Source organism: Syngnathus scovelli, chromosome 12, assembly GCF_024217435.2.
Source record: "Syngnathus scovelli strain Florida chromosome 12, RoL_Ssco_1.2, whole genome shotgun sequence".
Taxonomy (NCBI): domain Eukaryota; kingdom Metazoa; phylum Chordata; class Actinopteri; order Syngnathiformes; family Syngnathidae; genus Syngnathus; species Syngnathus scovelli.
In genome coordinates, this window is record NC_090858.1 from 13,960,216 (window position 1) to 13,987,387 (window position 27,172).

General features: G+C 48.6%; 1 protein-coding gene across 5 annotated transcripts in view; it reads right to left on the reverse strand.

Annotated features, from left to right (window-relative positions):
- The window catches only part of sptbn1 (spectrin, beta, non-erythrocytic 1), a 47,516-nt gene that overhangs the window by 15,325 nt on the left and 5,019 nt on the right, over window positions 1–27,172 (reverse strand). For 3 of the 5 annotated variants that reach the window (XM_049735339.2, XM_049735337.2, XM_049735338.2), the window contains 27 exons: window positions 19,631–19,889; window positions 9,035–9,186; window positions 8,396–8,569; window positions 8,154–8,245; window positions 8,001–8,081; window positions 7,724–7,839; window positions 7,448–7,560; window positions 7,129–7,316; window positions 5,817–5,934; window positions 5,580–5,738; window positions 5,400–5,495; window positions 4,997–5,203; window positions 4,672–4,825; window positions 4,453–4,604; window positions 4,025–4,243; window positions 3,860–3,940; window positions 3,503–3,709; window positions 3,231–3,442; window positions 2,973–3,110; window positions 2,776–2,896; window positions 2,261–2,476; window positions 1,523–1,942; window positions 1,132–1,334; window positions 959–1,049; window positions 737–883; window positions 362–625; window positions 63–287 (listed from right to left, as the gene is read on the reverse strand). In XM_049735339.2, coding sequence (XP_049591296.1) covers window positions 63–287; window positions 362–625; window positions 737–883; window positions 959–1,049; window positions 1,132–1,334; window positions 1,523–1,942; window positions 2,261–2,476; window positions 2,776–2,896; window positions 2,973–3,110; window positions 3,231–3,442; window positions 3,503–3,709; window positions 3,860–3,940; window positions 4,025–4,243; window positions 4,453–4,604; window positions 4,672–4,825; window positions 4,997–5,203; window positions 5,400–5,495; window positions 5,580–5,738; window positions 5,817–5,934; window positions 7,129–7,316; window positions 7,448–7,560; window positions 7,724–7,839; window positions 8,001–8,081; window positions 8,154–8,245; window positions 8,396–8,569; window positions 9,035–9,186; window positions 19,631–19,778 — 4,494 coding nt within the window. In that variant the 5' untranslated portion in view covers window positions 19,779–19,889. Of the gene's footprint in view, window positions 1–62; window positions 288–361; window positions 626–736; window positions 884–958; window positions 1,050–1,131; window positions 1,335–1,522; window positions 1,943–2,260; window positions 2,477–2,775; window positions 2,897–2,972; window positions 3,111–3,230; window positions 3,443–3,502; window positions 3,710–3,859; window positions 3,941–4,024; window positions 4,244–4,452; window positions 4,605–4,671; window positions 4,826–4,996; window positions 5,204–5,399; window positions 5,496–5,579; window positions 5,739–5,816; window positions 5,935–7,128; window positions 7,317–7,447; window positions 7,561–7,723; window positions 7,840–8,000; window positions 8,082–8,153; window positions 8,246–8,395; window positions 8,570–9,034; window positions 9,187–16,228; window positions 19,580–19,630; window positions 19,890–27,172 lie in introns of those variants that run through there. The other 2 variants (XM_049735334.2, XM_049735335.2) reach the window with 2 other exon arrangements.

Consider the following 27,172-nt stretch of genomic DNA (forward strand, 5'->3'; position numbering starts at 1 on the left):
GGGTGAGGACGAGGCAGAGGAGAAGGCAGGGACGCAAAGGTTGAAGGGAAAGGGTGGCGTACGATCTCATCCTCCACGTCGCGGTTAAACTGGTGGATCTCGCGGGAGGCCATCAGGTTGTCGCGCCGGCTCTGGAGCGGTGCCCGGAGTGTGCCCAACTTGCTCTCCACGCTCCTGCGCTGGCTGTCCACCTCCTCCGAGCCTTTGCCCTCGCGACTCAGCGCCTGCGACTGGCTCTGCAGCTCATCCACCTCCTTCTGGCGTACCTCCACCTGGCTCTCCAGCATCTGCCGAGGGAGGCCTGCCGTCAGCCCCTGGGCATGTAACGCTGCCTTCCACGAACGCCTGCCCGCCCGCCCACCTGCTGCTTCTTGAGCATGATGTTGACGGAGGTGAGGTCTTTGCCGTAGTCGTCCGACTGCAGCTGCGCGTCCAAGCCGGCCAGCCATTCGTCCAGGTCGGCGCAGCTCTGCGCAAACAACTCAGCCTTGTTGGCATCAAACAGGCACTCGGCTTTGATCTGCGTGCTGGACTCCAGCTCCTCCCACATCTTCTTCAGCCCGGCCAGCTTCTCGTGCACCATGGCCTCAGTCTCGGGCTTCTCCGCCATCAATGCCTCGCCATCCTGCCGCCGCACGTTGGTGGGAGCAAGTCGAAATGGGGAAAATGGGAAAAAAGCTTTTCGTCAAAGCACCGCCAGAAGGCCAGCAAGTTTGTGTTGGCTAAATGACCTGACCTTCTGGATCTTGTCCAGCCATTCCTTGTTGGACTGCAGCTCGGCCATAAAGGCTTGGTGCTTGAGCCACTTGCTGTGCAGGTTGCGTGCCTCGTCGTATGTCATGTCTTGAGCCGTCAGCATCTTCTCGTTGATCCACAGGCTCAGCTGAGTGCAGTGCGCCCACGTTAGCCGAGCAGAAAAAAAAAAAAAGAAGCAGAAGAATGTCCGCTTCTGGCTCACCTCCTGACAGTCCTGCAGGAACTTCTGTAGGTCCCGGTTGTCCTTCAGCCTCATAAGGAGATCGCTGGCCGCCGCTCGGTTCTTCTTGTGCCTAACAAACAAAAATTCAGCTGCCAGGACCCTCGTTGGAATGGCTTCATCTCAATCAAGCACGCAGGGAGGGTGTGTCGGACCTTTGGTGGATGGAGTCCACCTTGTCCTGGATGCGCTCGGTATTGATGTTGCCGTCAGCAACCAGCCGTCGTCCCGTGTCCACCACACTGCTGAGCTTCTCCTCGTTGGCGTCCATGGTGGTCATGAAGTCCTCCTGCTTCTTGATGGCCGCCTCGGCGCCCTCCAGCGTGGTGGGCATCTCCGTGTGGGCCAGCACGTACTCCTGCCGCAGGCACACAGATGTGAGGGACACGAAAGCAAGCAGAGAGCCAAAGCATCCGGCCAAGGCACAATTGCGCTCAAACATGCCGGGGCACTTTGTTTGCTGGTAGTCAGCCAAAATATTGCCGCCCAAGTGCGTTTTGGAGATGGCGGCATCCACCAAGTGAGCGCTTAGTGTCTGTGTCTTGCCTGGTTGTTGAGGAAGGCCTCGGCCTGCTTGGTGTCCCTGAGGAAGAGCTGGTAGGAGTGCGACTGGGAGAGGAGGTTGCGTCGGTTCTCCCACATCTTGTGCAGCTCGTTCCAGCCCGTGTCTAGCGCCTGCAGCCGCTGGCGCAGGAACATGTATTGCGCATCCGTCTGGCCCCGCGTCACCATCTCGCCCATGTCGCGCATCTTCTGGTAGTCCTCCTCGTAGTTGCGGATCTCGTTCTTGATGGCCTCGTGTTGGCCCAACAGCTTCTCGGCCTCGGCCAGCGTGTTGGGCATGTCCTCGGATGCGATAGTCGTCTGCGTGCGCGACAGCCACGACTGGAAGTCGTCCAGCTCGCGCAGGAACTGCTGCAGCTTGCTGGCCTCGCCCAGCGACTCCTCACGGTTCTTCATGGTGCCCTGAGAACACATGCCCGCGTCAAACCTTACAATTTAGCCTTGAGCCTCGTCACAGCCATGTAGCCTGAATTCAGAGACTGACTTGGCGGTGAGTGTGTGACGCGGCCACCTTAGAGCGCCTCGTCGTGTGCACGTTTTTTAGTCATTACAATTTGGCACAGTAGGTACGAAGCCTGTTCTCCGCAGAGTGTCAGATGTAAGACATCCTTTTTTTCCATTTTACAAGGACTTGAAAACTGTGACTGAAACGTTTGTGATTTGATGGCCAAGCCAGAAAGAACCCAAGGCAGAAAGAAGCAAAGACGTTAGGCAGGGCACCTTCATCTCCTCCCACACGCCGGTGATCTCGTCCAAGCGTCCTTTGATGGCCTGAGATTGTTCCGGGTGTTCTGAGGACAAGCGTTCTGCCTCCTTGCCCAGGTCGCCCAGCTTGTCCTCAATGGCGGCCAGGTCTCGCTCCATGCCCGTTAGCTTCCTCTGCAGCGCCATGACACCCGCCAGGTCGTTGCCCAGCTCCTGGGTGGACTCGATCACCTCGGGAGAGGTCACAAGCACACATTAACTGCAAAGCCTTTCCCGCCCTGACCCGGAAAAAACGCTTTCACTGCAAGTTGAATTTCCTGACGGAAATCTTGGAGTTAGGATGGTTTGAAATGCATGGCCAAGAAATATGGAAGGAGAAGCTAAATGTGACAAATAAGTCTCTTCATGTGGAGGATACATGATCAATCGTTGCCAAATCGAGCAGAAGGGTTTTCTGTAAAGGTGTGAAAATGCAGCAGGGCAAGATGGCAACTATCTGCTCTTTTGGGAAGTGGCAATGCGGCGGCTACCTTGGTCTTCTCTTTGATCCAGGATTTGGTCTCGTTGCACTCCAGGTGGTAGTTCTGCACTCCCAGTGCCGAGCTCAGACTCTCCTTCTTCTGGTCCACCAAATCCCGGAACTGACTCCACCTGGCCCAAACGTTGCCTAGCTCTTCAACGAGCTCGGCGCCACGTGGCCTATTGTGGCCTTTGACGGCCGACTCACCTGGTGTTGAGTTTGTCCTGCTGGGCCTTGATTTCCTTCTCACCAGGATGTTCGCTGTGGATCAGCTGTCTGGCAACCTGGTTGACGACGGCAACCCGCGAGGCCTGATTGTTCATCTCGGGCTCCAAACTCTCAAACCTGCGTACACGGGGAGCGGATATCGCAGTGAAAAGTCTTGATTTACCATGGCCCCAAGGTTCTACGATGAAAAATGGAGATCCTAGAAACATAGAGCCACAAGTCGGGCGTTGGCTTTACCGGTGCTGGACCACTTCCAGGTCCTCCAGCTTCTCGGGGATGTCGGTGCCGTTGAGCCACTGCTCCTTCTCATCAACCCACAGCTCACAGGCGCTGGCCTCGCTCAGCATTTTGTAGAGGGCCAGCGCGTCCTGCAGCGCCTGCTTGCGGAGGCGTGCCAGCTCCACCACCTCCTTGTAACGCTCCTCGATGCCCGCCAGACGGCTCTGCACCTGCCGTAAGCCGCCTCCGGTCACGCTCGGCGCTGTCAAACCCCGGAGCCGGGAGCTCACCTCCCCAGAGTCCGCCTTCTCGGGCGGCAGCACACGCGACTGCTCGTGCAGGGCGTCGATGACAGGCCGGTAGCTGGCGATCTCCTCGGCCACGTCCTTGTGCTTCTTCACCAGCGCCTGCGTGGAGAACTCGTCGTGGCCCACATCCACGCTGGACACAATGCGCAGCGCGTCCAGCATCCATGTGTCCACGTCGTCGGCGTCCGCCTGCAAAAACAAACCAATGCAACTCAACTCAAGCCCAAATAGTTTTTTTGCCTCGCTACCGAGATGCATGGGTACGACTTCAAAATCTGCGATCCGGTCAAAGTGCTAAAAGCGAAGGGCGGCATAGCGTGGCTATGTGGAACGCCTCACTTGGAACTGGTGCTGGTTGCAGGCCTCCTGCAGTCGAGACTTGCGGACGGCCGAGAGCTGCTCCAGCGCCGCCCACTGACCCTGCCATGTGCACGCCACCAAAACAATAAGAAAAAAAAAAATCAATCCATCATGTCATGTCATGTCGTTTCATTTATCATCTACCCGGATGTCCTGGATGCGTTCTTGAATCTTGTCGGCGCCGAAGTGCTTATCGGCTACCAGCTGCTCCCCTTGCTTGATGGTCTGCTGCAAGTGGGTGGCACGTCCGCTCATCTCGTCCTCCAAGGCCTTGTGCTGACTCAGCAGCCGCAGGGCACCCGTCAGGTCCTTGCCGCAGTCCTCCGAGGGGAGGATCTGTTCCTTCTCGCGAATCCAGCCCTCCTGCCGCACGCACACCACCGCAAACAACGTGGCGTGATTGTCACGGAAAAGGCCCGCCAACGAAACACCCGGCGCGGGAGGTCGGCAAGCACTCGACAATTACAAACTCTTTGCGGGCGCTCAAACAAAATTACTCCTGGGTGAGAAAATGTTGAAGGTGGTGGGCAGGCACCCAACAGCGTATGAAAAGGATTTGCAGAGCGACAAACCTCTTCGGCCATTTCCCAGAAGAATTTCCAGAGGCGGCGCGACTCTTCCAGGCGCGCTCGCCGCTCGGCCGCAAGCTGGCTGAGTTCCTGGTAGCAGAATTCCATGTGCGCCACGCGCTCCCTGATGACCTGAGGGTCGCAAGGTTTGTACCCTGACAAAGACAAAGAGAAGAGTGGGTCTGAGGCTCGTGCAAGCCTCGGAGCTAAGCTCGGTCTCACCGTCGGAGTCGCCGGCAAACTTCTGTGCGTTGGCATTGACATTGCGGACGCGGTCGGCCTGGATCCCAATGTCGGCCTCCACCAAGGCGTGCTTCTGCAGCAGGTCCTCCACACCCAGGAGGTGTTTGCCGTAATCCTGAGACAGCAGCAGCATCTGTGCCCAAATGACCAAAAGCAAGATTCAGCCCCAGCGGCAACTGCAACTGACCGATGTGCAGGCATCCATTTTGTCCACTTGGGGTCAAGGTGTAGATGGGGACAAAAGGCACGCATCCTCTGCCAACGTATGAGAAGGTGGCCTCAGCCCAATACGAGGTGACGGCACCTTCATCTCGTCCATCCAGTCCATGATGTGGAGCATCTCCTGGAAGACCCTCTGCATGCCCAGCGTTTGCTCCAGCCTCAGCCGGCGCGCCTTCAGGAGCTCCAGCAGGTACTCCCACAGGCGGATCACATTGTCCTTCCTGGCCGCAATGCGCTTGATGTCGTGGTAGCGCTCTGTCTCCAGCTCCCGGGCCACCGACACCACTGCCTGGAGCACAAAACGAGGCCTCGAATGAAGTCTCTTCCAGCCAAAATCAAAAAGCTTCCGCTTCTATTCACCACTTTTAAATGAGAAACATTTGCCAAAAATAAAATGTTACAAGAAAGGTTTTCATGACAGTACAAGGGAAAAAAGTGGCCATCTGACAATATTGTGGGGGGAGAACCAGCTGAGACTTGATCACCTGAACGCGCTCCTCATAGGCGGCGATGTCCGTCTCGATGGCCTCGTGCTTCTTGGTGGCCGCTTCCACTGCCTGGAGATCGAAGCCAAAGTTGTCCTGTGGGAACAGACATGCACGTACACTCAAAACGGGCGCGCTGCAATCGCTGAATGTTGGCGGCGGCACGGCGGCGGCCGTCACCTGCGAGACCAGCCGCTGGTTTTCGCTCAGCCACGTCTCCCGCATGGCCGCCTTGCGGTCAAAGCGGCGCGCCAGCTGCTCCAGTTTCTCCTGGCGAATCAGCTCCGTCCTCAGCGCCAACTCGCGCTCGTGCTCCGCCTTCTCCAGACGTTCCCACGCCTATAGCAAACGGCGGGTCATTCGGTCACACCATGCGCATGTCATGTCACTCCACCACGTCCGGGTGGGCGTTGCTACCTTGTTGATGTCCGAGATGAGTTTTCCCTCACGAGGCGTGTACACCTTCTGGTTGTTGGCCCTCATCTTGCTCTGGATGGTGAACAGAAGAACCTCTAGGTTGCCCTTCTCCGTGAACCTACACACACGCACACATGCACGCACGCACACACGACTTTATGATCAGGATTCAGTTAAAATGTGCAGCACATAAGTTGAAGGAATCACTTTAGTAATTAATTGAATAACTAGTCATTAAAAAACAAACAAACCATTCTTTATTATTACGAGTAAATGTATTGTCGTCAAAAGTTAAATACAACCGAGATGTACTATGCTCAAAAAATGACTTTCCACAGTGTACTAGGGATGTCAGGATACCAGAATTTCAGTAGTCTGTACCAATACCCGTAATTTTCCACATTTCTCGATACTAATTCGGTACCACGGTAAAAAACAACAGAATCCACTTACTTTTAAAATCACTAATCCATTTGCTATAGCCAAGAAGGCTTGCGCGCGCACCCTTAACAAGTGCCCAAACGTACTTTTGCATATTTGAGCCTTTGTCTGCGCACTTTGTCTATGTGTTTGACATTAAATACGTTTGGTAACCGTATCGCCCCAGCTGACTCATGCCGAAATGACGGCACGTAGGCATATTCGGGTTAACGTATTTATAATGTAACGTGGCACAACAGCGATAGTAAATGGACAAATCTATAATTGCTCTGGTTGCATCTGCCTCGAATGCAAAATATTTCCACACACCACTTCTCAACAAGCGTGGACTTTCACTCCCACTTGCTGAAGCCACATTATTATGAAAGACCGAAAGTTTTCTTCTTCTTCAGCGCCGCCGACTGCTGCTCCGTGCTGCTCGCATGTGTATACTGCCCCCTTCAGTTCTGGCAAGAATCGACACAGCTCACCGAGTTAAAAGTTAAATATTTGGTACCACAAAAAGCAGGTAGACGTAATTTTTGCGTGTTGGTACCGAATTGCTACTGAAAGTATCGGTTCTTGTGACAAAACTACAGTGTACGATTGATTTGTATTTAATTCAGAGATTCTTTTGTCTACCACTAGAGGGAGCGTCCATATCACGTTAAAACTGATTGGCGTGATTTGGAGTAAGCAGTCGGAGCTACGACACAGGGAAGGTTTAACGCCATTGATATGAGCAAGAAACAACCGAAAGGTCTTTGCTCATTGAAATCTGATGTAGCTAAAGTGCGAGTGATCTGTATCATGAGTACACAAAAGCAAACACTCGTTAAAACGGATAAGAATGTGAAATATTCTGTTGTGCTGTAATGCATGGCGTACGCACTTTGGAGGCTTCTCCACTGTCCTGTAGGTGTTGAAGGCCTGCAGCTGCTGCTGGACACCCACCAGCGAGTTGGCAAACTTCCTGTTGTTGAGGATGATGATGGTCTGCTCTATCCACTCCAGGAGCTCCGACGCCAAACACTCGTATTTGTCTACCATCCTCTCTGTCTCAATGGCATTGTCCAGAACCTGCCCGCAAAATGCAACATGGTGCAGATGCTTTTTTCTTTCTTTCTTTCTTTCTTTTTTTTTTTTTTTTTAAATCAGGGACTTCAGTACTGAAGTGCGCTTTGACCAACACGGCCGGGCTCTGCGCTCACCTTGCCGATGCGCTTGCCCTCCACCTTGAGTGCCTTCATCTTGGAGAAGTAGTGGTAGTAGGTGACCACGTAAGTGATGATGGACTTCTCGTCAGGGTGGTCCACACTGATGTCTGCCAGCAGAGGGCGAGAGCCAAAAGTCAGTGGTGGCATCTCCATGGCGTGACACGGCGTCGTCTCGCGCAAGCTGACAGCAATGCTATCGCGGCTAGCGTTAGCCTCATGCTAACCGCCAAGTATTTGCAGGCAAATTAGGGCAAGGGCAGAGGGGAGAACCTTCGGGGTCCAGCAGCTTGGTGAGGCCCAGGTGTTGCTCGGCCAGGTTAAAGGCGTTCTGCAGGTTGTGGTGCGCGTTGGACTTCTTCAGCTTGTCAAAGTCGATCAGGTCCGGTCTGACAGGGGACACAAATTTGACAAGTGTGTCGTCCGCTCGCATTTCCACACAGGAGCTCCACCAAGCTCACGTGTTGCGTGACAACTGGACTGCGACTCTCCCTTTGGTGACAGGACTGACTTCTCTTTGGAAGACAATGGCGTGTTGCAAGATAGTCACCTGTGTTTGTGGATGATGGCATTAAAGGCCATCCCATCCCTCCAGCTGGTGGAGAAGTTGTGGATGTTGACGTTTGGGTACCTGCAACACACGCACACACGCTGATTGAGCACTGGGATGGCCGCTGTCCCGTCACGTTATGCCATCGCTCACCCGGCCGTCTTCATCTGGCACCAGAGCAGCAGAGCATCTTTGGCCGACTTCTTCTCTTTGTTGTCCTCTGTCTCCACGCTGATGTCTTGGATCTGCAAATATTTGAAAGAAGGGAAAATGATTAGAAAGTGCTCATGATACTGGAGTCAACATTTCCCACTGGAAGAAAGTGCAGCCTTTGTCACACAAGCATTTTGGAGGCAGCAGATGCAGTAACGAGCACGTTAGTGGGCGCAGGCTACCTGGAATCGCAGGATGATGGTCCAGATGAGGCCCAGCGTTAGGCGGTGGTTGCCATCCACAATGTCGTGCGAGCCCATATTCTCCAGGTGGACGCGCTGCTCCTTGAGGAACTGCAGGGCCTTGTCCACGTTCTCCAGGCAGTGGATCCTCATGCGGCCTTTGGTGGGCTTGGGCTGTGCGACAGCAAGCGGCACAACGTCAACCAATTCAGACCTTTGTCAGCAACTCATCCATTGGCGGGCGCTGCTGCCTTTATTGTTTGGAGACCAAATGTCTGCCTATAAACACTAAGTCTTCTCCTGTTTCTGCAGTCCTCCTTAAAGGCAGACTGACGATCATTTGGACTTTGGAAAACGGTCAGCAACATTGAGAACAACGTGAGACGACGACGGCTTGAGCAAAAGACGAATAGACGATTTTTGGCCGGTAATACTGCAAGTGACCAGGAGGGGGCGGGGGATTGTCAAGTATGCCTGTGACTGTTGTCATAGAGACATGCACACATTTACATTTCTTATACTCAAATTGTATCAGATGTGTGTGTGTGTGTATGTGTGTGTGCGTGAGCGTGCGTGCGTGTGTAGGCGTGTGTGTGTGTGTGTGTGTGTGTGTGTGTGTGTGTGAGATGGTGTGCATACCAGTTTCTCGCCACTGAGCACCTCCAGCAGCTTGATGAGCATGCGCCCATCGCGGAGGTCCACGTAGAGGTCGGTGATGCGACAGGACACTCGAGAGAGGTGAGAGTTCACCCATTTGGTGAACGTCTTCTTCTGCACCGCCTCACGCTCGTCTGACCAAAAACAACAACAAAAAAAGACTGTCACTCTGTAGTCAGCGCTCACATTGTTCCCTGGTGTGCGTGTGAGTGTGCGTGAGGGAGGGGCTTCCTGTGGGAGTTGAGGAAAATCCAGAAATACACACACACATACACATACACATACACACACACACACACACACACACACACACACGCACGCACATGCAGCTTTATTATGGAATGTAGAAACTTGCTGGATGAAAGACAGCATCATTGAATATTCAGATGCAACTCTGACTGCTCTGAGCTGTGTGCGTGCGTGCGTGCGTGCGTGCGTGCGTGCGTGCGTGCGTGTGAGAAAACAAAGATGGAAAAGCAAAGTGCGTGTGCGCGTGCGTTAAGAAGTTGTCAAGAGACATGACAAGCATTGTGTGGCTTTTCCGGCCAAACAAAGCTCCAAGAAAAAAAAAAGGGAGGCAGAAAGACAACAGACAAGTCACAAGGTCATCTTCACATGACTCTGCATTCATTTCTGACTGCCAAAAGATTGGCCCACGTTAAGCACAAGGCCAAGGCGCCGTGCAGCCAACGAAAGCTGTCCTGGCATGCACTCGCAGCACAACTCATAGTCAAAGGCTTGAAATTCTTTTCCTGCCCGACACGTCGCTGATCGCAGCGACCGTCAAAGAGGGTCTCGCATAAAACGAGAGCTCGGTGACTCCGCTTCTTTCCTCGCTTCGAAGCCCAGAACAGCACTTGCCCGCTGAAGACCACTCCCCCCCCCCCACACGAGCAGCCCCTGCGCCTCTCTGCCGACGGAGTGAGAAGGGCGCTTGCCGCTATTGACACCCGTAAGGCGGCGGGCCCTGACAACATCCCGGGTCGAGCGCTGAAGGACTGCGCTGGGCAGCCGTCGGGTGTCTTCACGGACATCTTTAACGTTTCCCTGCAGCAAGCCATCGTCCCCTCGTGTTTCAAGGCTGTTACCATCGTTCCTGTGCCGAAGAAACCTGCACCGTCCTGCTTCAATGACTACCGCCCCGTGGCACTGCCGCCCATCATCATGAAGTGCTTTGAGCGGCTTGTCATGGAGCACATCAAATCCGTTCTCCCCCCCACCATTGACCCTTTCCTTAATTGACAATAAAGCTGACTTTGACTCAATGTCATGGCATAGAAAGGAAGTTAGTCACGTCGCGCGGAAGCGTTGGGCGAGACCCAAGCACTAAAATCTGAACGAGAGGCCAGGCCGCTATTTGGCGCATCATCGTTGCCGGCCGCATTTCAACTTTTGTCCCCCAAGTGGAAATTGCGCGACAACATGCCGAGCAGCACTGAGCTCAAACACAAGCTGGTATCTGTAAAAACATTCAAATCAAGGCGCTTGTACCTCGACACACCATTTTACATTTGATTTAGTTCTGTGCGTCCCTTTTGAAATTTAATGGAGATTCACTGACCGTTGACGCAATTTAAACAAGCAATGTTGTGTGCGTGCGTGTGACATTCCGGAATGTCGAGCACGCAAAGCTTTTTTTGAACATAGCGCCGTGGCGCTAACGAAGCGGAGCGTGCTTGTTATTGCACAGTGGCGATGCAAAATAGGCATCAATGAGGACGGACGGTCATTGTCAGAAAACGGAGAAGCCGGTGACAAGATTGCGTGGCGCTCGAGTGTTGTTGATGCTTGCCCTGTCGCTGTGGCAACTAGAGGCCTCAGTCAGTCACGGTGTCAGGTTGTCAGTCAAGCAGCCTGACATCTGTGACATCACGAAAGAAGCAACCAATCCCTTTTGGGACACTCCTTGAATTATTCATTCGGGTTGGCGAGGCAGCAGCTGTCGCACAGGTACTCCGAAAAATTAACTCAACTTTTTCTGCCCGGAATTTTCTTACGACAAACCATTTTGAGGGTGCTTCTATGATGAAAAACTCACTTTTTAAAATACAGCACCCAAAAATCCAGTTCTGATGCGTCTTTACGCACTTCAGTTTTGGGTCTGCTGAACAAATCTTGGGACCTGGCATTAAAGTGACATCCCTTTTTTTTTTCAATTAGAACGGAATTTGATAGAATGTATAAAGTGAACACATTTGACGCACTGGAAATTAAAAATGGACACCGATTACTAAGAATAAAGCTGAAATGAAATGCCAGTTTATCGATCAGGTCCCGCACGAAGCCAAACTGGCGGCGCCATTACTGTGACGTCACAAGTTGTACATCTGGATGTCAACAAACCCAAACAACATGGCAGATGATAGCAACAGCTCCGTTTCTAGCGGCAATATTACCATCATTTTATCCGATTCAGAAACCTCTTTTGACGCAGAATATGATGAATCTAGCAGTTCACTTGGGCTGAGCTGAGCACACACGCACACACGCACACACACACACTCAGTAACTCTCTCACACACACTCTCACTCTCTCACATGGACAGACACAGACACACACAATTAGTATTTTAAACATTTTTGCTGTTGGTCTAAATGTGGCCTGGAAGCCCGGTGGACCCAATGCGCAGCCGGGAGCACACTCGGTGGGCAATTTCTATCAAAGACCTCTTTCATGGTACAGAACGAGCGCGCGCTCACACGGCGGTTTGAGGCATACGGTGTGGCTGTCCTCCATCACCTCGTCCCAGTGTCACCTTGGAAGCGACAATGGTGCCGTTCTGCCGGTGATGTCACCATTGAAGGAGTTAAGCGGTGAGAACGAATGGCTGAAGCCTTGCTGACTGACGTGTTGTCCTGATTTTGCCAAAGCTCATGTGAGAGCCACATGGCCAAACTTATCAATGGCGTCATTGAGAAAGTTCCTCATACAGTTAAAGTTAAAGTCCCAATGATCATCGTCACACACACATCTGGGTGTGGTGAAATTTGTCCTCTGCATTTAACCCATCCCCATGTGATTTTGATCCATCCATATATATATATATATACATATATATATACATATATACATATATATATATATACATATATACATACATATATACATATACATACATATATACATATACACATATACATATATATATATACATATATACATATATATATATACATATATGTATATATATATATATATATATATATATATATATATATATATATATATATATATATATATATATATATATATATATATATATATATACATATATGTATATATATACATATACATATATATACATGTATACATATATACATATACGTATATATACATATACGTATATATATATATATATATATATATATACGTATATATATATATATATATATATATATATATATATATATATATATATATATATATACATACAGTAATCCCTCGTTTATCGCGGAAAATTGGTTCCAAAAACCGCCCGCGATAAGTGAAATACGCGAAGTACGGTCACCAACAAGAAGTACTGGTCAGGCTAACGAGTTAGCAGAAAGATGCTAATTCGCGACCGTGCTAACACGCGAAAACGGACTTCTAAAGGAATGTAAACAAACATTTGGAGCAATACTACATTGTCCTAAGGTTAGACCAGGGATGGGCAAACTTTTTGACTTGCAGGCCGAATTTGGTTCTAAATTTGGACTGGGGGGCCGAACCAGGAGCAGATGGATGTAGTGTTTGTGTGAAGTAATATAAACGACAAGTAAAGGTCATTGCATAAAAGGTTTTGGCCTTTAGTATGTAGTAAAGCATGGATATTCAAAATAAGCTTTTTGAAAGCAAATGCATTTATTAACAGCATTAAAAAAAAAAAATCACCCAAAAATTGCTATCAGTGATTCTCATAAAATACGACACCGTTATTATGAATAACAGTCTCCATCACTTCAGCGCCTGCAGGTCAGATTAATGAAAGATGTTTATCTTATGAGGCAAAATCACATCAAACGGCAAACATTCCGACCAAATATATCATCTTGAAGAATCGGTGAAAGAATACATCTAAATAAAGTAATGAAAACGGCAACATGGTGAGGGGTATCTGAAAATCAGAGCAGAGTTTTAACTAACAAACACCTGGTGACAGAGGTGAGGAAACGGGAAACACTTCCTTAAAGTAAGCCTTAAGAACTTTACAGGTTAAGATTAGTCGCAAACAGGTGACTAATGTCCTTGAGCATCCTGCATTGTTTGAAAATGAGAATGGTCGCTAGTTTCAATCCCTGCTATTTGTACAAATCATATTCAAAATGCACTTTTTTTTACAACAAACTTGAGAGCCTCCCTTTTATTTTCAGTGGGAACAGTGTTGTTGGTCTCCCTTTTTTTGCTAGTGCATCATAGTCTGGAGTAAAATATGTTGTAGCAATTCTTAGGAGAGAGCCAAGGTGTCGGTCCGTTTACGTAGATCTGTGACGGGTTGATGTTGATGTTCATGTGGTTGAACGTCACGTCGCGTAGGTCGAGTTTAAAACGTAAAACGTAGTTTTTAAACACTCGGCACTCAGTGTCCACCTTGCTTTTCCTTGGGCCACTCATTTTAATGGAAGGATTCCAGGGGAAGGTTTGTGGGTGGCTTTAGCGTAAAACTGTATCTGAAAGCTCAGCGCGCAAATTATAAGAATGCTGACGTCACACCCCACGCTCTAAATTCGGCACTGATAGAAATAGAGCGCGAGTGCGCCGTGTCTGTACTACTGAGTACGTACACGCACTTGTGAGTGTGCACCGAGCTTTCAGACACGGCTTCCGGTAGTAAATGTGCAGGCGAGCGGTTCCCCATCTACTGGGGAGACACGGTCATTGCAGGCAAAATGACCAAAAACAATGTTTAATAATACAATTTATTCAGGGTTGGCGGGCTGGATTAAACGGCCCCATGGGCCGGATGTGGCCCGCGGGCCGTAGTTTGCCCATGTCTGGGTTAGACACGTTTCCTCAATTTAGAAGTTTTATTTTGACTTTTAAAATGTTTTTTTTAATTTGAAAAAAAAATCCGCGATGTAGTGAAGCCGATAAACGAAACGCGAAGTAGCGAGGGATCACTATATATATATATATATATATATATATATATATATATATATATATATATATATATATATATATATATATATATATATATATATATATAATATATATACTGTCTCAGAAAATTAGAATATTGTGATAAAGTTCTTTATTTTCTGTAATGCAATTAAAAAACCAAAAATGTCATACATTCTGGATTCATTACAGATCAACTGAAATATTGAAAGCCTTTTATTATTTTAATATTGCTGATTATGGCATACAGTTTAAGAAAACTCAAATATCCTATCTCAAAATATTAGAATATCATGAATAAGTATACTAGTAGGGTATTCAACTAATCACTTGAATCGTCTAATTAACTAGAAACACCTGCAAGGGCTTCCTGAGCCTTGAAAAACACTCAGCTTGGTTCAGTAAACTAAATCACAAGTATGGGGAAGACTGCTGATCTGACTGCTGTCCAGAGGAACATCATTGACACCCTCCAACAGGAGGGTAAGACACAAAAAGAAATTTCTCAAAGAGCAAGCTGGTCACAGAGCGCAGTTTCAAAGCACATCCACAAAAGTCCTGTTGGAAGGGGGAAATGTGGCAGGAAACGCTCCATAACCAAGAGAGATGACTGCAGCCTTAACAGCATTGTGAAGAAGAGTCGTTTCCAGAATTTGGGGGAGCTTCAAAGACAGTGGACTGAAGCTGAAGTCCAGGTATCAAAAGCCACTGTTTACAGACGTGTCCGGGAAATGGGCTGCAATAGCCGTATTCCCATGGTCAAGCCACTTCTGAACTCAAGAAAACGGAAGAAGCGTCTCACTTGGGCTATGGAAAAGAAGCACTGGACAGTTGCAGAGTGGTCCAAAGTCCTCTTTTCAGACAAAAGCAAGTTTTGTATTTCATTTGGAAGTCAAGGCGCCAGAGTCTGGAGAAAGGCTGGAGAGGAGCAACATCCAAGTTGCTTCAAATCCAGTGTGAAGTTCCCACAGTCAGCGATGGTTTGGGGAGCCATGTCAGCTGCTGGTGTTGGTACACTGTGTTTCATCAAGTCCAGAGTAAATGCAGATTTTAGAGCACTACATGCTTCCGTCTGCTGAAAAGCTCTATGGAGATGATGATTTCATTTTCCAGCATGATCTGGCACCTGCCCACAGTGCCAAAACCACCAGTTAATGGTGTACTGACAATCTGTCCTCGATTGGCCTGCCAATTCCCCAGACCTGAACCCCATAGAGAATTTGTGAAAGAGAAGCTGAAAGACATCAAACCCAACAATGCAAATGAGCTAAAGGCCGCTATTGAAGTATCCTGGGCATCCATAACACCTCAGGAATGCCACAGGCTGATTGCCTCCATGCCACGCCGCATTGATGCAGTAATCCGTGCAAAAGGATTCCCAACCAAGTACCTTTACATATGTATACACTATTGTAGCTCATCTCTAATTACAAGGGCTGTGTGACACCGGCGCTCATGAAAGATGGATGAGGAAGACGAGGAGCCTACACGGGAGGAAGAGCGACGAGGACGAGCGTGAGGTTGGCTGCCAACATTGGACATAAAACAAAAACGTTGCAGATCTATGTTCAACCTGAAGATCCATTTTGATTGTGTTGATGACACATTTCCTCAACGTGTGACCTGGGTGGAACTGGGATCCACGTCCAGTGGATGCTCCAAACTTAACGTCATCAACGGATGGCGCCAAAGGCGAACGGGCAGACGACCGACAGTGGTCAAAAGAGCCCAGGAACTTAAGACTTGGAGACTCTTTCGGCGCCAAGGGGAGACTTTGTGTTCAAACAGACGGAAGTTGAGACTGATAAGCAGGGGTTGAAAGGCTGAACTTGGTGATCCGACATCCCGGAACTTCGTCTCGTCTGAACACGGATGGATCGAGAAGAGAGACCTTTTTTCATCGAAATTTGTTCCGCTGCTGTTTTCTGGTGCGTTTTTTTTTTTTTTACCAGAAACCTAGCGAGCAAAAGCTTCCCTCAGAGCAGAAGAAAAGTTGTTAAAAATGCCTGCTTTTGAGCCTTCTTTCTTATTGTTGCCGTTCCCAAAGAAAGCAAAGACATCTGCGAGTGTCTTACCTTGCAGCTGTTTGAAGCGTCCCTCCAGCTGGTTGTAGTTGAACGCCGCCTGGCCTGAGAAGCCGCCCCCATCCTTGTCCCCTCCGGGCCCCGGGCTGGACATCCGCGCGGGGATCCGGCCGGGGACCACGGAAGGGGAAAGGGGCCTCTTGTAGTCCTGCGTGGGGGACAGGGGAGCCGAGAACGGAGCGCTGGCGCTCTGGAGCTCCATCGGTAACAAAGTTTGACGCCCGTTCTAGTCAAGCATCCGTGAGAAATCCACCTCCACAAAAAAATAAAAAGAACGCCAACGTCATTGAATCCAGATCAATCTAATGGCTTCAGGAGCTTTCGTCCATGCGTGAGCATCCATGTGTGCGCATGACAACAAGAGCCTTTGTTCAACTCACCTGCCACTAGCAAGAAGAATGCGGATCAACCCACCGGAAACGACATGCAAGGAGCGCCCAAAACGGAGGCGTGAAAAGACGGACAGACAGTGGCAGAGAAAGAAGGAATGGAAGGTGTTTATCCACCAGCAATACGCTCACACACTGAAAAGCTCCAGACTGAAAAGACCTCAGCGGAGGCCGGGGGGCCTCAGAAAGCACAACCAATCACGGCCTGCCTTGTTTGCATAAGAGGCGGACCCGGGTGAGGAGGAAGGCAAACAGGCAGCCAGGAAAAAGAAAGAAAAAGACGTTCACACTCAAGGAACTTTTGAAAAGGAGAAATTTGAACTCTCACTTTTTCAATTCCATCTTGAATACAACATTTTTCAGACTGTTTTAAACTGTTACATTTAGAGTAAGTCTTTGGCAGAAAAAAAAATCTATATTCCTTCAGCCTAAATAGTTTTTTGGGGCTTCTTTACTGTGTAATCTTAAACTATAAAGCAATGTTTCATTTAGCTTCCCATGCACTATTGAATATAACCTGAAAATAATTGTAACTGTTAAATTATGTTGAAAATATGCTCATAATAAATGTGGCTTTATCTTTTTTGCTGTTTATTTGACGAACCTTTCATAATTTTTTTTTTTTTTTTTTTGCTCAGCATAATGCTACTTATAGTTGTCGCAGTTTTCCACAACTTTTGACTCTGGCTTATTTCCTCCACCAAGGAGGAAACGTCCCATTGTTGACGCAAACAGGCGACAAACCGTCTTACAGTGAATGATAACGTTCATGATAAGAACCTTCATGATAAGAACATTCATGATAAGAACGTTCATGATAAGAACGTTCAGGATCAAATTGATCTGTTGGCGGGTTAAAGGTGAAAAAGTCGACATGGGCGTGATCCCGACACCACGGCCGAGTAGAAAAAGGAAGCACGTGAGGATCGCACGGACGGACGTTTCCTCTCGACAGCCAGCCCGAGTCCAAACATCCTGAAAAGAGTTTTCCATGGATCTTAGTGGGGTTCGTTGACTTGTCATCTTCCTGACTGAGCTGCGTCGCTACTTCCTGTTTGATGATTTCAAATGGTGGAGATTCCCGAGTGCGGCACCGCTGCTGCTCACTGCTCCCCTCTCCCCCAGGGGATGGATCAAAATCACATGGGGATGGGTTAAATGCAGAGGACAAATTTCACCACACCCAGATGTGTGTGTGACGATGATCATTGGGGGGGGGGGGGACTTGAACTGACGCAACTGCTGAGGCATTTTGTGCTTAGCGAGTCACGCGTCACGCAGCGACGCTAATTGATTCAAATGCGCGTTTTAGTGGCTTAGTGATTAAATGCCGCATCCACTTGTGAGCGCCGCTTCCCTCCTTGGCGACTTGGTGATGATTGACAGACGTGCTGAGGGCAAAGGTCACCTGGCAGAATGTCAACACCACCCGTGTTTCTTAGCATGTTCCCTAGCGTAGCTTATAGGTATTTATATTGTTTTTAAAAAAGTTGACTAAAATTGCTAAATATATTCCAGACGCAGTTTTTTACATAGTTTGGCCGGGAGTGCGACGTATACTTAGGAGCGACTTATGTGTGAAATTATTAACACATTACATCATTTCACATGTTATTTTCACACTACAATAATTGGAACGGCAACGAGGACTCTGACGTAAGCGATGTAGAAGATCTTCTACTTCCAGAGTTAGCGGAGTTGTTTATAGGTTACACAGAGGATGAAGATTTCATTTGATATAGTGACTTGGAGTGACACGGATGCTTTGGTAAATTTGTTAGCATGTTATTTATGCTATAGATATTTGAATAACTCAATATGTTACGTTATCACACCAGGCACGTTCTCAATTCGTTGATTATGTGTCGTGTACAATTATTCAGCCTGTTGTTTCCTCTATTCTATTTTTATTTTAAATTGTCTTTCAAGATGACATGTCTGTTCTTGGTGTTGAATTTTTATCAAATACATTTCCCCAAAAAATGCAATGTATACTCCAGTGCGACTTTTGTATGTCTTTTTCTTCTTTATTATGCATTTTATGGCGGGTGCGACTTGTACTCTGAGCGACTTATAGTCAGGAAACTACGGTATGTAAGCACGATATGTTCATTAGCTGCCTTCGCACTTACTGGATGTTAGAAATCGCTAAGCATGTGGCCAGACGTTGTTTAACCCTAACCCAAAACCATCGATCCATTCTCTATACGGCTTATCAGGGCTGCACATGCAACTTTAAAACTTTGATGAGAGCAGCTAATGCTAGCGGCTAATGCTAGCCGCTAACATTAGCGCTGACAGTTGCACACGTTCAAGTGTCGTTGCTCCTCCGAGGCTCACCAGCGCTACTTAGCTCATTACGAAACTCATCTGCACTGAGGAGGAAGCAAGAGAGTGACGGAGTGCACAGGTGAAAGGTCAGAGAGCAACGCAAACAAACAGCAGATGTTGCATGAAGTCAGTAGAATGCGTCGACCTGGCGCCGAGCGTCACGCTGCGTTTCCTGCCATCGCCCGGCTTCCTCGCGTCTCACCACCACCGAACAACCACCATTCGTATGTGACACGAGACGAGACGAGACTCGCCAGTTCTTCTCGCCTTCAACTACCACGCCGCTCACGCACGACCACATCTTCAGTACTCTGATTTGATTCCTATTTAGAATCCCAAATTACAAATGTATGTTTACGCCTAGCTTCACTGATATTTACGGCACGCACGCATGCACACAGGCATGCACGCACACAGGCATGCACGCACGCACACAGGCAATGAATGACCACGGGAGTTAATGATCAGATGATCAGGATCATGAAGGTGTGACGTGGTTCAAAGTACAACGTGCTTCAGATAAATGCACCATTCTAAAATATTGATGCTAGCTAATGTTGTGCCTTAGATGTTGTCCACGTTCCAGCCCCCACCTCATTTATGCCCTCTTCTCAAAGTTTCTTCATTTCTTCACGCCACCCTGCCCGTTTGCAGGGGGCGTGGCCTGGCTTACCTGCGAGTGCTTTGATGCGTGAGCGTTCAAAGAGTCTGGCCGAGCTGTTCTCGTTGTCCCAGTCGTCGGCGTCCCAGCGGTTGTTGACGGCCTCGCCGTACGTCTGCTGGATCTCCATGTGCTCTAACTCGCCCGCTACTGACGTCATCGCCACTCCGAGGCCGCGTCAACGCCACTATGCCGTTGCTTCCTTGCTTCCTCGCTCGCTTCCTTCCTTGCGTCCTCAACGGCGCCGGGCCCAGACGCTGCTTTAGCAAACCTGCAGCCAAACGCACCAACGATAAACTCAATAAGGCGCTGGCCTGAGTTGCACCATTTTATTCAAAAAGGAAATACAGGGTCTGACAAAATGATCTGACACATTTGTAGGTTTAATAAAATGCAAATGAATTAAAGAAACAAAAATGTATTTTTTTTATTTTCAAAAAGTACATATCATGCCATTTTGTTTTGTTCTTTTCATTTTCATTTCGTTTTTGAATAATGTTATTTTGTTTCGTCCGGTGAGCATCGCACTTTCATTGTGGAAACATTTATCAAGAACGAATCTGTCATTGCAACACAACGAGCATTCCATTTGCGCTTCAGACATGGTAGACATGATAGACATGATCCCGTACATGCTCGAAACACGGTCTTGTTATGGGTTACTAACTTCAGAGCCATTGGATCAGCATTGAAACGAAAATCAATCAACCAACCTCGTACTGCCAGAACCCCTGGAAAATGTGGCAGCGGTAAGCCCAAAATAACATTATTCGAAAACGAAACGAAAATGAAATGACAAGAAACAAAACAGAACGGCATTACATGCACTTTTCGGGAAAAAAAATCTAAACTTTTTTTTTCTTAACTTTATTTGCATTTTATTAAACCTACAAATGTGTCAGATCATTTTGCCGGACCCTGTACATTCAGCCATTCATTATATGAAACGAGTGACGCTTGTTTAGTTTTTGAAATGTAATATATTCAATAAATAAATGAAATAAATTTCAACTGAAGTAATTCTTCAACTACAACCGAATTCAGTGTGCATCATAAATGTCAGGAAGTGAAATGACCGTTTTACACTGCCACGTGACAAACAAATTGCAGAGACGAATGAACCAAGTGCACCCCCATTTGGCCACGGTGCGCTACGACGCACTGTTGGGCAACACTCACTGAAGAGGGAAAAAAGGGACATTGCAACTGTTTTCATAGTCGCAATGTCCTTTTTGGGGGTGGGGACGTGTGAGTGACGACACGTCCTTGGCAAAGAAAAAGACACCAAAGTGATGTGGCAGTTTGTTCCGTCAGACCCAGCAAAATTGGTCTGTCCCTTATGGAAATGTAGTCAAAGTTAAACGGCATATGTCTTGAAGCCGCAGGCCGAAGTGCCTTTTCCCTTGCCTAAAGCAACTTGCAGGAAGCGAGGACAACATCCATACTCAGCCAAGGCTGCAATCACCGGCCGATTTGCTATATGCCACAGGTCCACAGATTGGACTCCATGACAAGGGCAGATTTATATGTGCACTTCAATGTTGGGCCACCAGGGAGCACCCCAAAACAAAGGGCAGAATTATTTGATCGTGGCCTCGACTGAGAGGGGAGCCTCTGATATCGAATAGTCGAGAAACAGTGCATCGAGCGACTCATGTTTTATTTGGACAAAAGTGGGTCAGCACAAATCTCAAGTCCCAACAGGACACACCAGAGTCCAAGTAGACTACGGCACCATGACTATAAGAGCAGCTGCTTGACAATGCTGAAACGGAATATTTTACTCTCAGCATCTTGGGTGTTTGCAGCACGAACGATACCGCACGCTTTCTTGAAACGTTCCCAGTAAAGAGCACATGTGCAACATTTGAACCAACCCCCCCGACCTATTCATCCTCCCATCCATCCGTACCATCTGTATCTGTACCGCTTGCCTCCAGTTAGCTCGGAAGCCCGCTGAGTCGGCATCTTTTGGACTCTTTGCAGCAGATCAGGTTGAACATCTTTGAATCAGGTGTCAGCACAGGCGGACGTTCAATTGAGGACAGCGAAGCGAGCTGAAAGTCATCCTGCAGCTCGTCCTCCTTTAGCTCTTCCTCCAGCAGAGGCATTAAGTATGCCGCCGCATCCATCCAAAGCCTGAACTGGAAGCAGCAAGTGGAACAGCTGCTCACAGCCTCGTCCCGACAACCCCTTCGAATGACCTGCGAGCTCCGAGAGCCGCCTGGAAAGACAAGCTTGGAAAATGGGAGTGCTTGCTATCTAAATAGGTTTTTGGTCTGGAGTAGCTGCCCAGCCATCAAGCGTGAAAGCAAACGCGCACGGCCATGTTTGGTGAGTCCGCAAGTTCTACAAATGTGACTGTTGAGGATTCCTCCCTAAGCCCGCAGACTCGCTCTCACATCAGCGCTATTAGATTAGCAGAGAGGGTCCAGCGCTAATGCAGTTAGCCATTGCTATGGTTACGCTGATCAATCCATTGATCGCACAGTCGGGCGGCGCTGCGATCGAACTCGCAGCGTACACTAAAAGCACCAAAGATTTACGACGAGATGAAAGCACCCTTTCATTTTTAATGACATCAACATTATGAGCCAGGGCCTAAGTATCGTCAAAACAAGAGCCGATGTATGCATTAGCAGCAAACGCGCTCCTTTGCCTTCCCTTTCCTGGACTTGACGCGGCGTCTGGGGATACGCTGCCGGGATGGGAGAAAGGCGAGTCTTCAAAGAGACATGGCGAATACGAACAGGAAGTGATCAGCAACTGGCGCTGGCACGCACACAGCTCACAACAGCTCACAATAGAAGTTGCAATTAGCATTAGGTAAGAGCGATAGAGCAAGATAAATGTCAATTATTACTGATGACTGACAAGAATGACACAATTTTAAACTAAGTCAAGATGACATCATTATCTTCAGTTGGCACGTGACTTGGAGGTTAATAGCGAGCAAGCATAAAAAAACAAACAAAAGAAGCTTGGGCAATAATCAAACCTGTGCTAGAACTCGTGCTTGATGCTAATCTATATTTCAGAAGCTCTTTTCCTAATGTGTCGTCCGCTCACGTTAGCATGCACATACAATTGTGAACCCATCGCGCACACTTGGACTGAGGGGACGCTACCCTACCAGCAAGATTGCCATCCGTATATTTTCAAATGTGCACAGCGTGCTCGAAAAGTTCCGAGGGCTGCGCGATTCGGCAATTCCACTCAAATCTCACATTTGCAAAAAGCGCTCGAGGGGGTTGGAAAAGTCTCAAAGTCAAACTCAGATAAAGGTTTTGAATTGGTATTAGCGTCTAAAACAAACTACGGCCCGCGGGCCACATCTGGCCCATGGGGCCGTTTAATCCGGCCCGCCAACCCTGAATCAATTGTCATTTTGCCTGCAATGACTACGTTTGCCCAGTAGATGGAGAACCACTCGTCTGCGTATTTACTACCGGAAGCCGTGTCAGAAAACTCGGTGCACACTCAGTAGTACAGACACGGCGCACTCGCGCTCCATTTCTATCAGTGCCGAATTTAGAGCGTGGGCTGTGACGTCAGTTTCTTGTAATTCGCGCGCTGAGCTTTCAGATACAGTTTTACGCTAAAGCCACCCACAAACCTTTCCCTGGAATCCTTCCATTAAAATGAGTGGCCCAAGGAAAAGCAAGGTGGACACTGAGTGGCGAGTGTTTAAAAAAGAGTGGACAATTTGGCTCGACCTACGCGACCTTCAGCCACATGAACATCAACCCGTCACTATGGATCTAGGTAAACGGACCAACACCTCGGATCTCTCCTAAGAATTGCCACAACAAATTTTACTCCAGACTATGACGCACTAGCAAAAAAAGGGAGACCAACAACACTGTTCCCACTGAAAATAAAAGGGAGGCTCTCAAGTTTGTTGTAAAAAAAAATGCATTTTGAATATGATTTGTACAAATAGCAGGGACTGAAACTAGCGACCATTCTCATTTTCAAACAATGCAGGATGCTCAAGGACATTAGTCACCTGTTTGCGACTAATCTTAACCTGTAAAGTTCTTAAGGCTTACTTTAAGGAAGTGTTTCCCGTTTCCTCACCTCTGTCACCAGGTGTTTGTGAGTTAAAACTCTGCTCTGATTTTCAGATACCCCTCACCGTGTTGCTGTTTTGATTACTTTATTTGGATGTATTCTTTCACCGATTCTTCAAGATGATATATTTGGTCGGAATGTTTGCCGTTTGATGTGATTTCGCCTCATAAGATAAACACCTTTCATTAATCTGAGCTGCAGTCGCTCAAGTGATGGAGACTGTTATTCATAATAACAGTCGCATTTTATGAGAATCACTGATAGCAGTTTTTAGGTGATTTTTTTTTTTTAATGCTGTTAATAAATGCATTTGTTTTCAAAAAGCTTTTTTTGAATATCCATGCTTTACTAGCTACTAAAGGCCAAAACCTTTTATGCAATGACCTTTACATGTCATTTATTTTACTTCACACAAACACTACATCCATCTGCTCCTGGTTCAGCCCCCCAGTCCAAATTTAGAACCCAAGTCAAAAAGTCTGCCCACCCCTGGTCTAAGAGCAGGTTAGGTTTTCAAAGCAAACACAAGGCTTCAAATGAAGGTCAAGTCTGCGTTAAGGCTTCAAGTCACAGCCTTCTTTTTTTTTTTTTTTGATCCCGTCACTCTGAATAATCAATTAAGTCCATTAAAGTAATGGCTCCGCCACTCTACCGGGTGGGAGAATGAAAAGGCAGACAAAGTCCTGTCAGTCCCCAAAGCGGCTGCCGGCCCTACTGAACGGTCGCAGTGTGCGCAGACAGACGGCTCCATTGTGCCAACTCGAGAAGTTCCGTAAAGCAGACGCATGACTTTGCCGTTCGGCTTCACAAGGGCGACAGACAACAACAGCTATCGTCATGGCAACACCTGCGTAAACATGAAGCAGATCCACTAACTAATGACGTCTCATGGCGAGAATGAAGGAGGCTGAATGGAATTGATTGGCAGCCCTTTTCTTGGGAGAGCAACCAGATATTTTGCCTTTGCCCACCTACTGCCATCAAATGACAAGCTGCGACAGGACACTACAGACAGATCGGCCGAATCTTGTCAAATCAAGCTGTCACACGAGCATGACTTTGGTCAAAAAACAGCAGACCACATCCAGAAAAGGCTAAAATCTAGTCTTGTGATCCAAGCACGGGCAAAGCTAGCGGGCAGGCCATTGCAGTTAGGCTTAGCTTAGCATTGGTGTGCTAATAGCCAGTAGACTGTTGCGGTTGGCCTTAGCTTAGCATTGGTGCGATAACAGCCAGCAGGCCGTTGCGGTTAGCCTTAGCTTACCATCATAGGTACGGTAACACCCTGCTGGCAGTTACAGTTAGCCTTAGCTTAGCATCAGTGCACTAACGGCCCCGCCCGGGCTGCGGTGGAAACACATGGGACCTTCCTTGGAATCTTTCCTTTTTCGGAATGTTTGTGTGGTGGCGTGAGGGCACAGAGCAGCTGGCCCGCGTTCCCAAACGCTCACGCAGTTCTGGGATGGCGGCAACGAGGGGGAGGGGCCAAAGCTACTATTACGAGAGAAAAAAAAAGTGAAAACGCTTGCTGGTGGTCATCATGATTTTTTTGTTTAAATCTCTCACAACCACAGACAGCTCACACACTTCCTTCTGCCGTGCTGACGTCACTCCATAAATTTCAAGGCATCACAGAAAAACGTTCAAAGATTCAAAAACAAACTCCCTTTTTTTTTTCCCTTCTCAAAAGCTTCAAGCAGCTTTGAGTCCCAAAACACATCTCCTGCACGCACGCACTCGCCAACAGCGGGCTAGTCACAGTCCAGATTGGAAGGTCGGCGTTTCGTCAAGGCGATGCATCCCATGATTTCAGCCCGGCCACCAGCCAGATTCTTCTGCGTCCCTCCGCTCGGCCCGCGAGAGCAAGCGGCAGCCGCGCATTGTGGGACGTCACATCAAATCGCGCGTGTGCTTTCCTGTTGAGCCATGTCGGAGAAAACGAAACTGGGATCAGTCACGTTCCTCAACTCTGCAGGTGCATGCGCCGCCACCTGTCGTGCTGACTGCCGTTTTGGCTGCGTCTGCCTGTCTGCGTGGGGGCAGCCACTTTCACAGAGTGAAAACATTTTTGGGTTTGTTTACGCAATAAAGACCATTGCAGATGCAGCAATCTATCAATCCAACAACAATTTTTATCATCAATGACAGGTTACGACAGTCGCAGTCGAACTCACAATTTCAGCCGACTGATAATTAGCCAATATTAGCCCTTTTCAGAATATTCATAATTGACCGGGGGCTTTCGATTATACACTAACATATATATTGCTCCTTTCCCATGAAAGAGTTCAAATGAAGAAGAATCAAATAAATTCTGTAAAAAGCACAAAAACAATCTTTTTTTGAGCTCAAATGAATTCCAGTGGGAAAAGTGGGTTTGTCACGACTCGTCCCAGGGTGCTTTATTATGTCTATGTTACCATAGTTTCTGTTCGCGTCACCCCTCCTGTATTACCTCAATCAATGTAATCACAGTCACCTGCCACCTGTCTTGTATACAAGTCCTGTCTGCCCTTCACTTCACTTCCCTGTCAGTTGATGTCTTCACGTTTGATGTCGTTCTTGTTTCTTGTTTCCTTTGGTTCCTGTCTTTACCAGCTGTTTCGGTTAGCCAGTCTGTTGGTTGGTCCGTTAAGTTATGTCAGTTTGCCGGTTCTGTTAGTTTGTTCCCCTTATCCTCTCTTCCAACTACCTTTTCCCTCAATAAACCCTGGTCCAAGCTGCATTTGGTCGCCCTGCTCCATTCCGATCTGTGACAGAGCGATCTGACCACTTCAGCGACCAGCGCCTAGACCAACCTCCTCCATCAGCTCCCGCAGCGACGCCCGATCCACGTCCGTCGTCGGAGCTTGTTCCAGCCCCACGGGCTCCGCGGCCGTCGTCAGACTTCGCTCCAGCGACACCAGACGCGCGGTCGCAATCAGAGTCCCTCCCGGCGCCATTGGCTCCGTGGCCACCATCAGACTTCGCTCCAGCAACGGCGGACCCGCAGCCGCCATCGGAGTTCCTCCCAGCGCTCTCAGATTCGCGGGCGCCATCGGGCCCCACCCCAGCGTCGCCGGACCCGCAGCCGTCGCCAGACTTCGATCCAGCTGCGCAGAACTCGCAATCGTCCCTGGCCCCACTCTCACTGCTGCGGCGTGTGGTGGCTCTTGCCGCTGCGCACAGCTCCACCTTCCGAATGCCGCTGATCGCGGTCCGGACTTCCAAATGCCGCCGATTGCGGCTCTGACCTTCCGTATGCCGCCAACTGCGGTTCAGACTCTCCGTTTGCCGCAGAACACAGCTCTGCTTCCCGTGTGTGTTTGCCACCGATTGCGGTTCTGTCCCCGAGTTGCTGCCGATTACGGTTCTGTCCCTGAGTTGCCGCCGATTGCTGTTCTGTCCCCGAGTTGCCGCCGATTGCGGTTCTGTCCCTGAGTTGCCGCTGATTGCGGTTCTGTCCTCGAATAGCCGCCGATTGCGGTTCTGTTTCCCCGA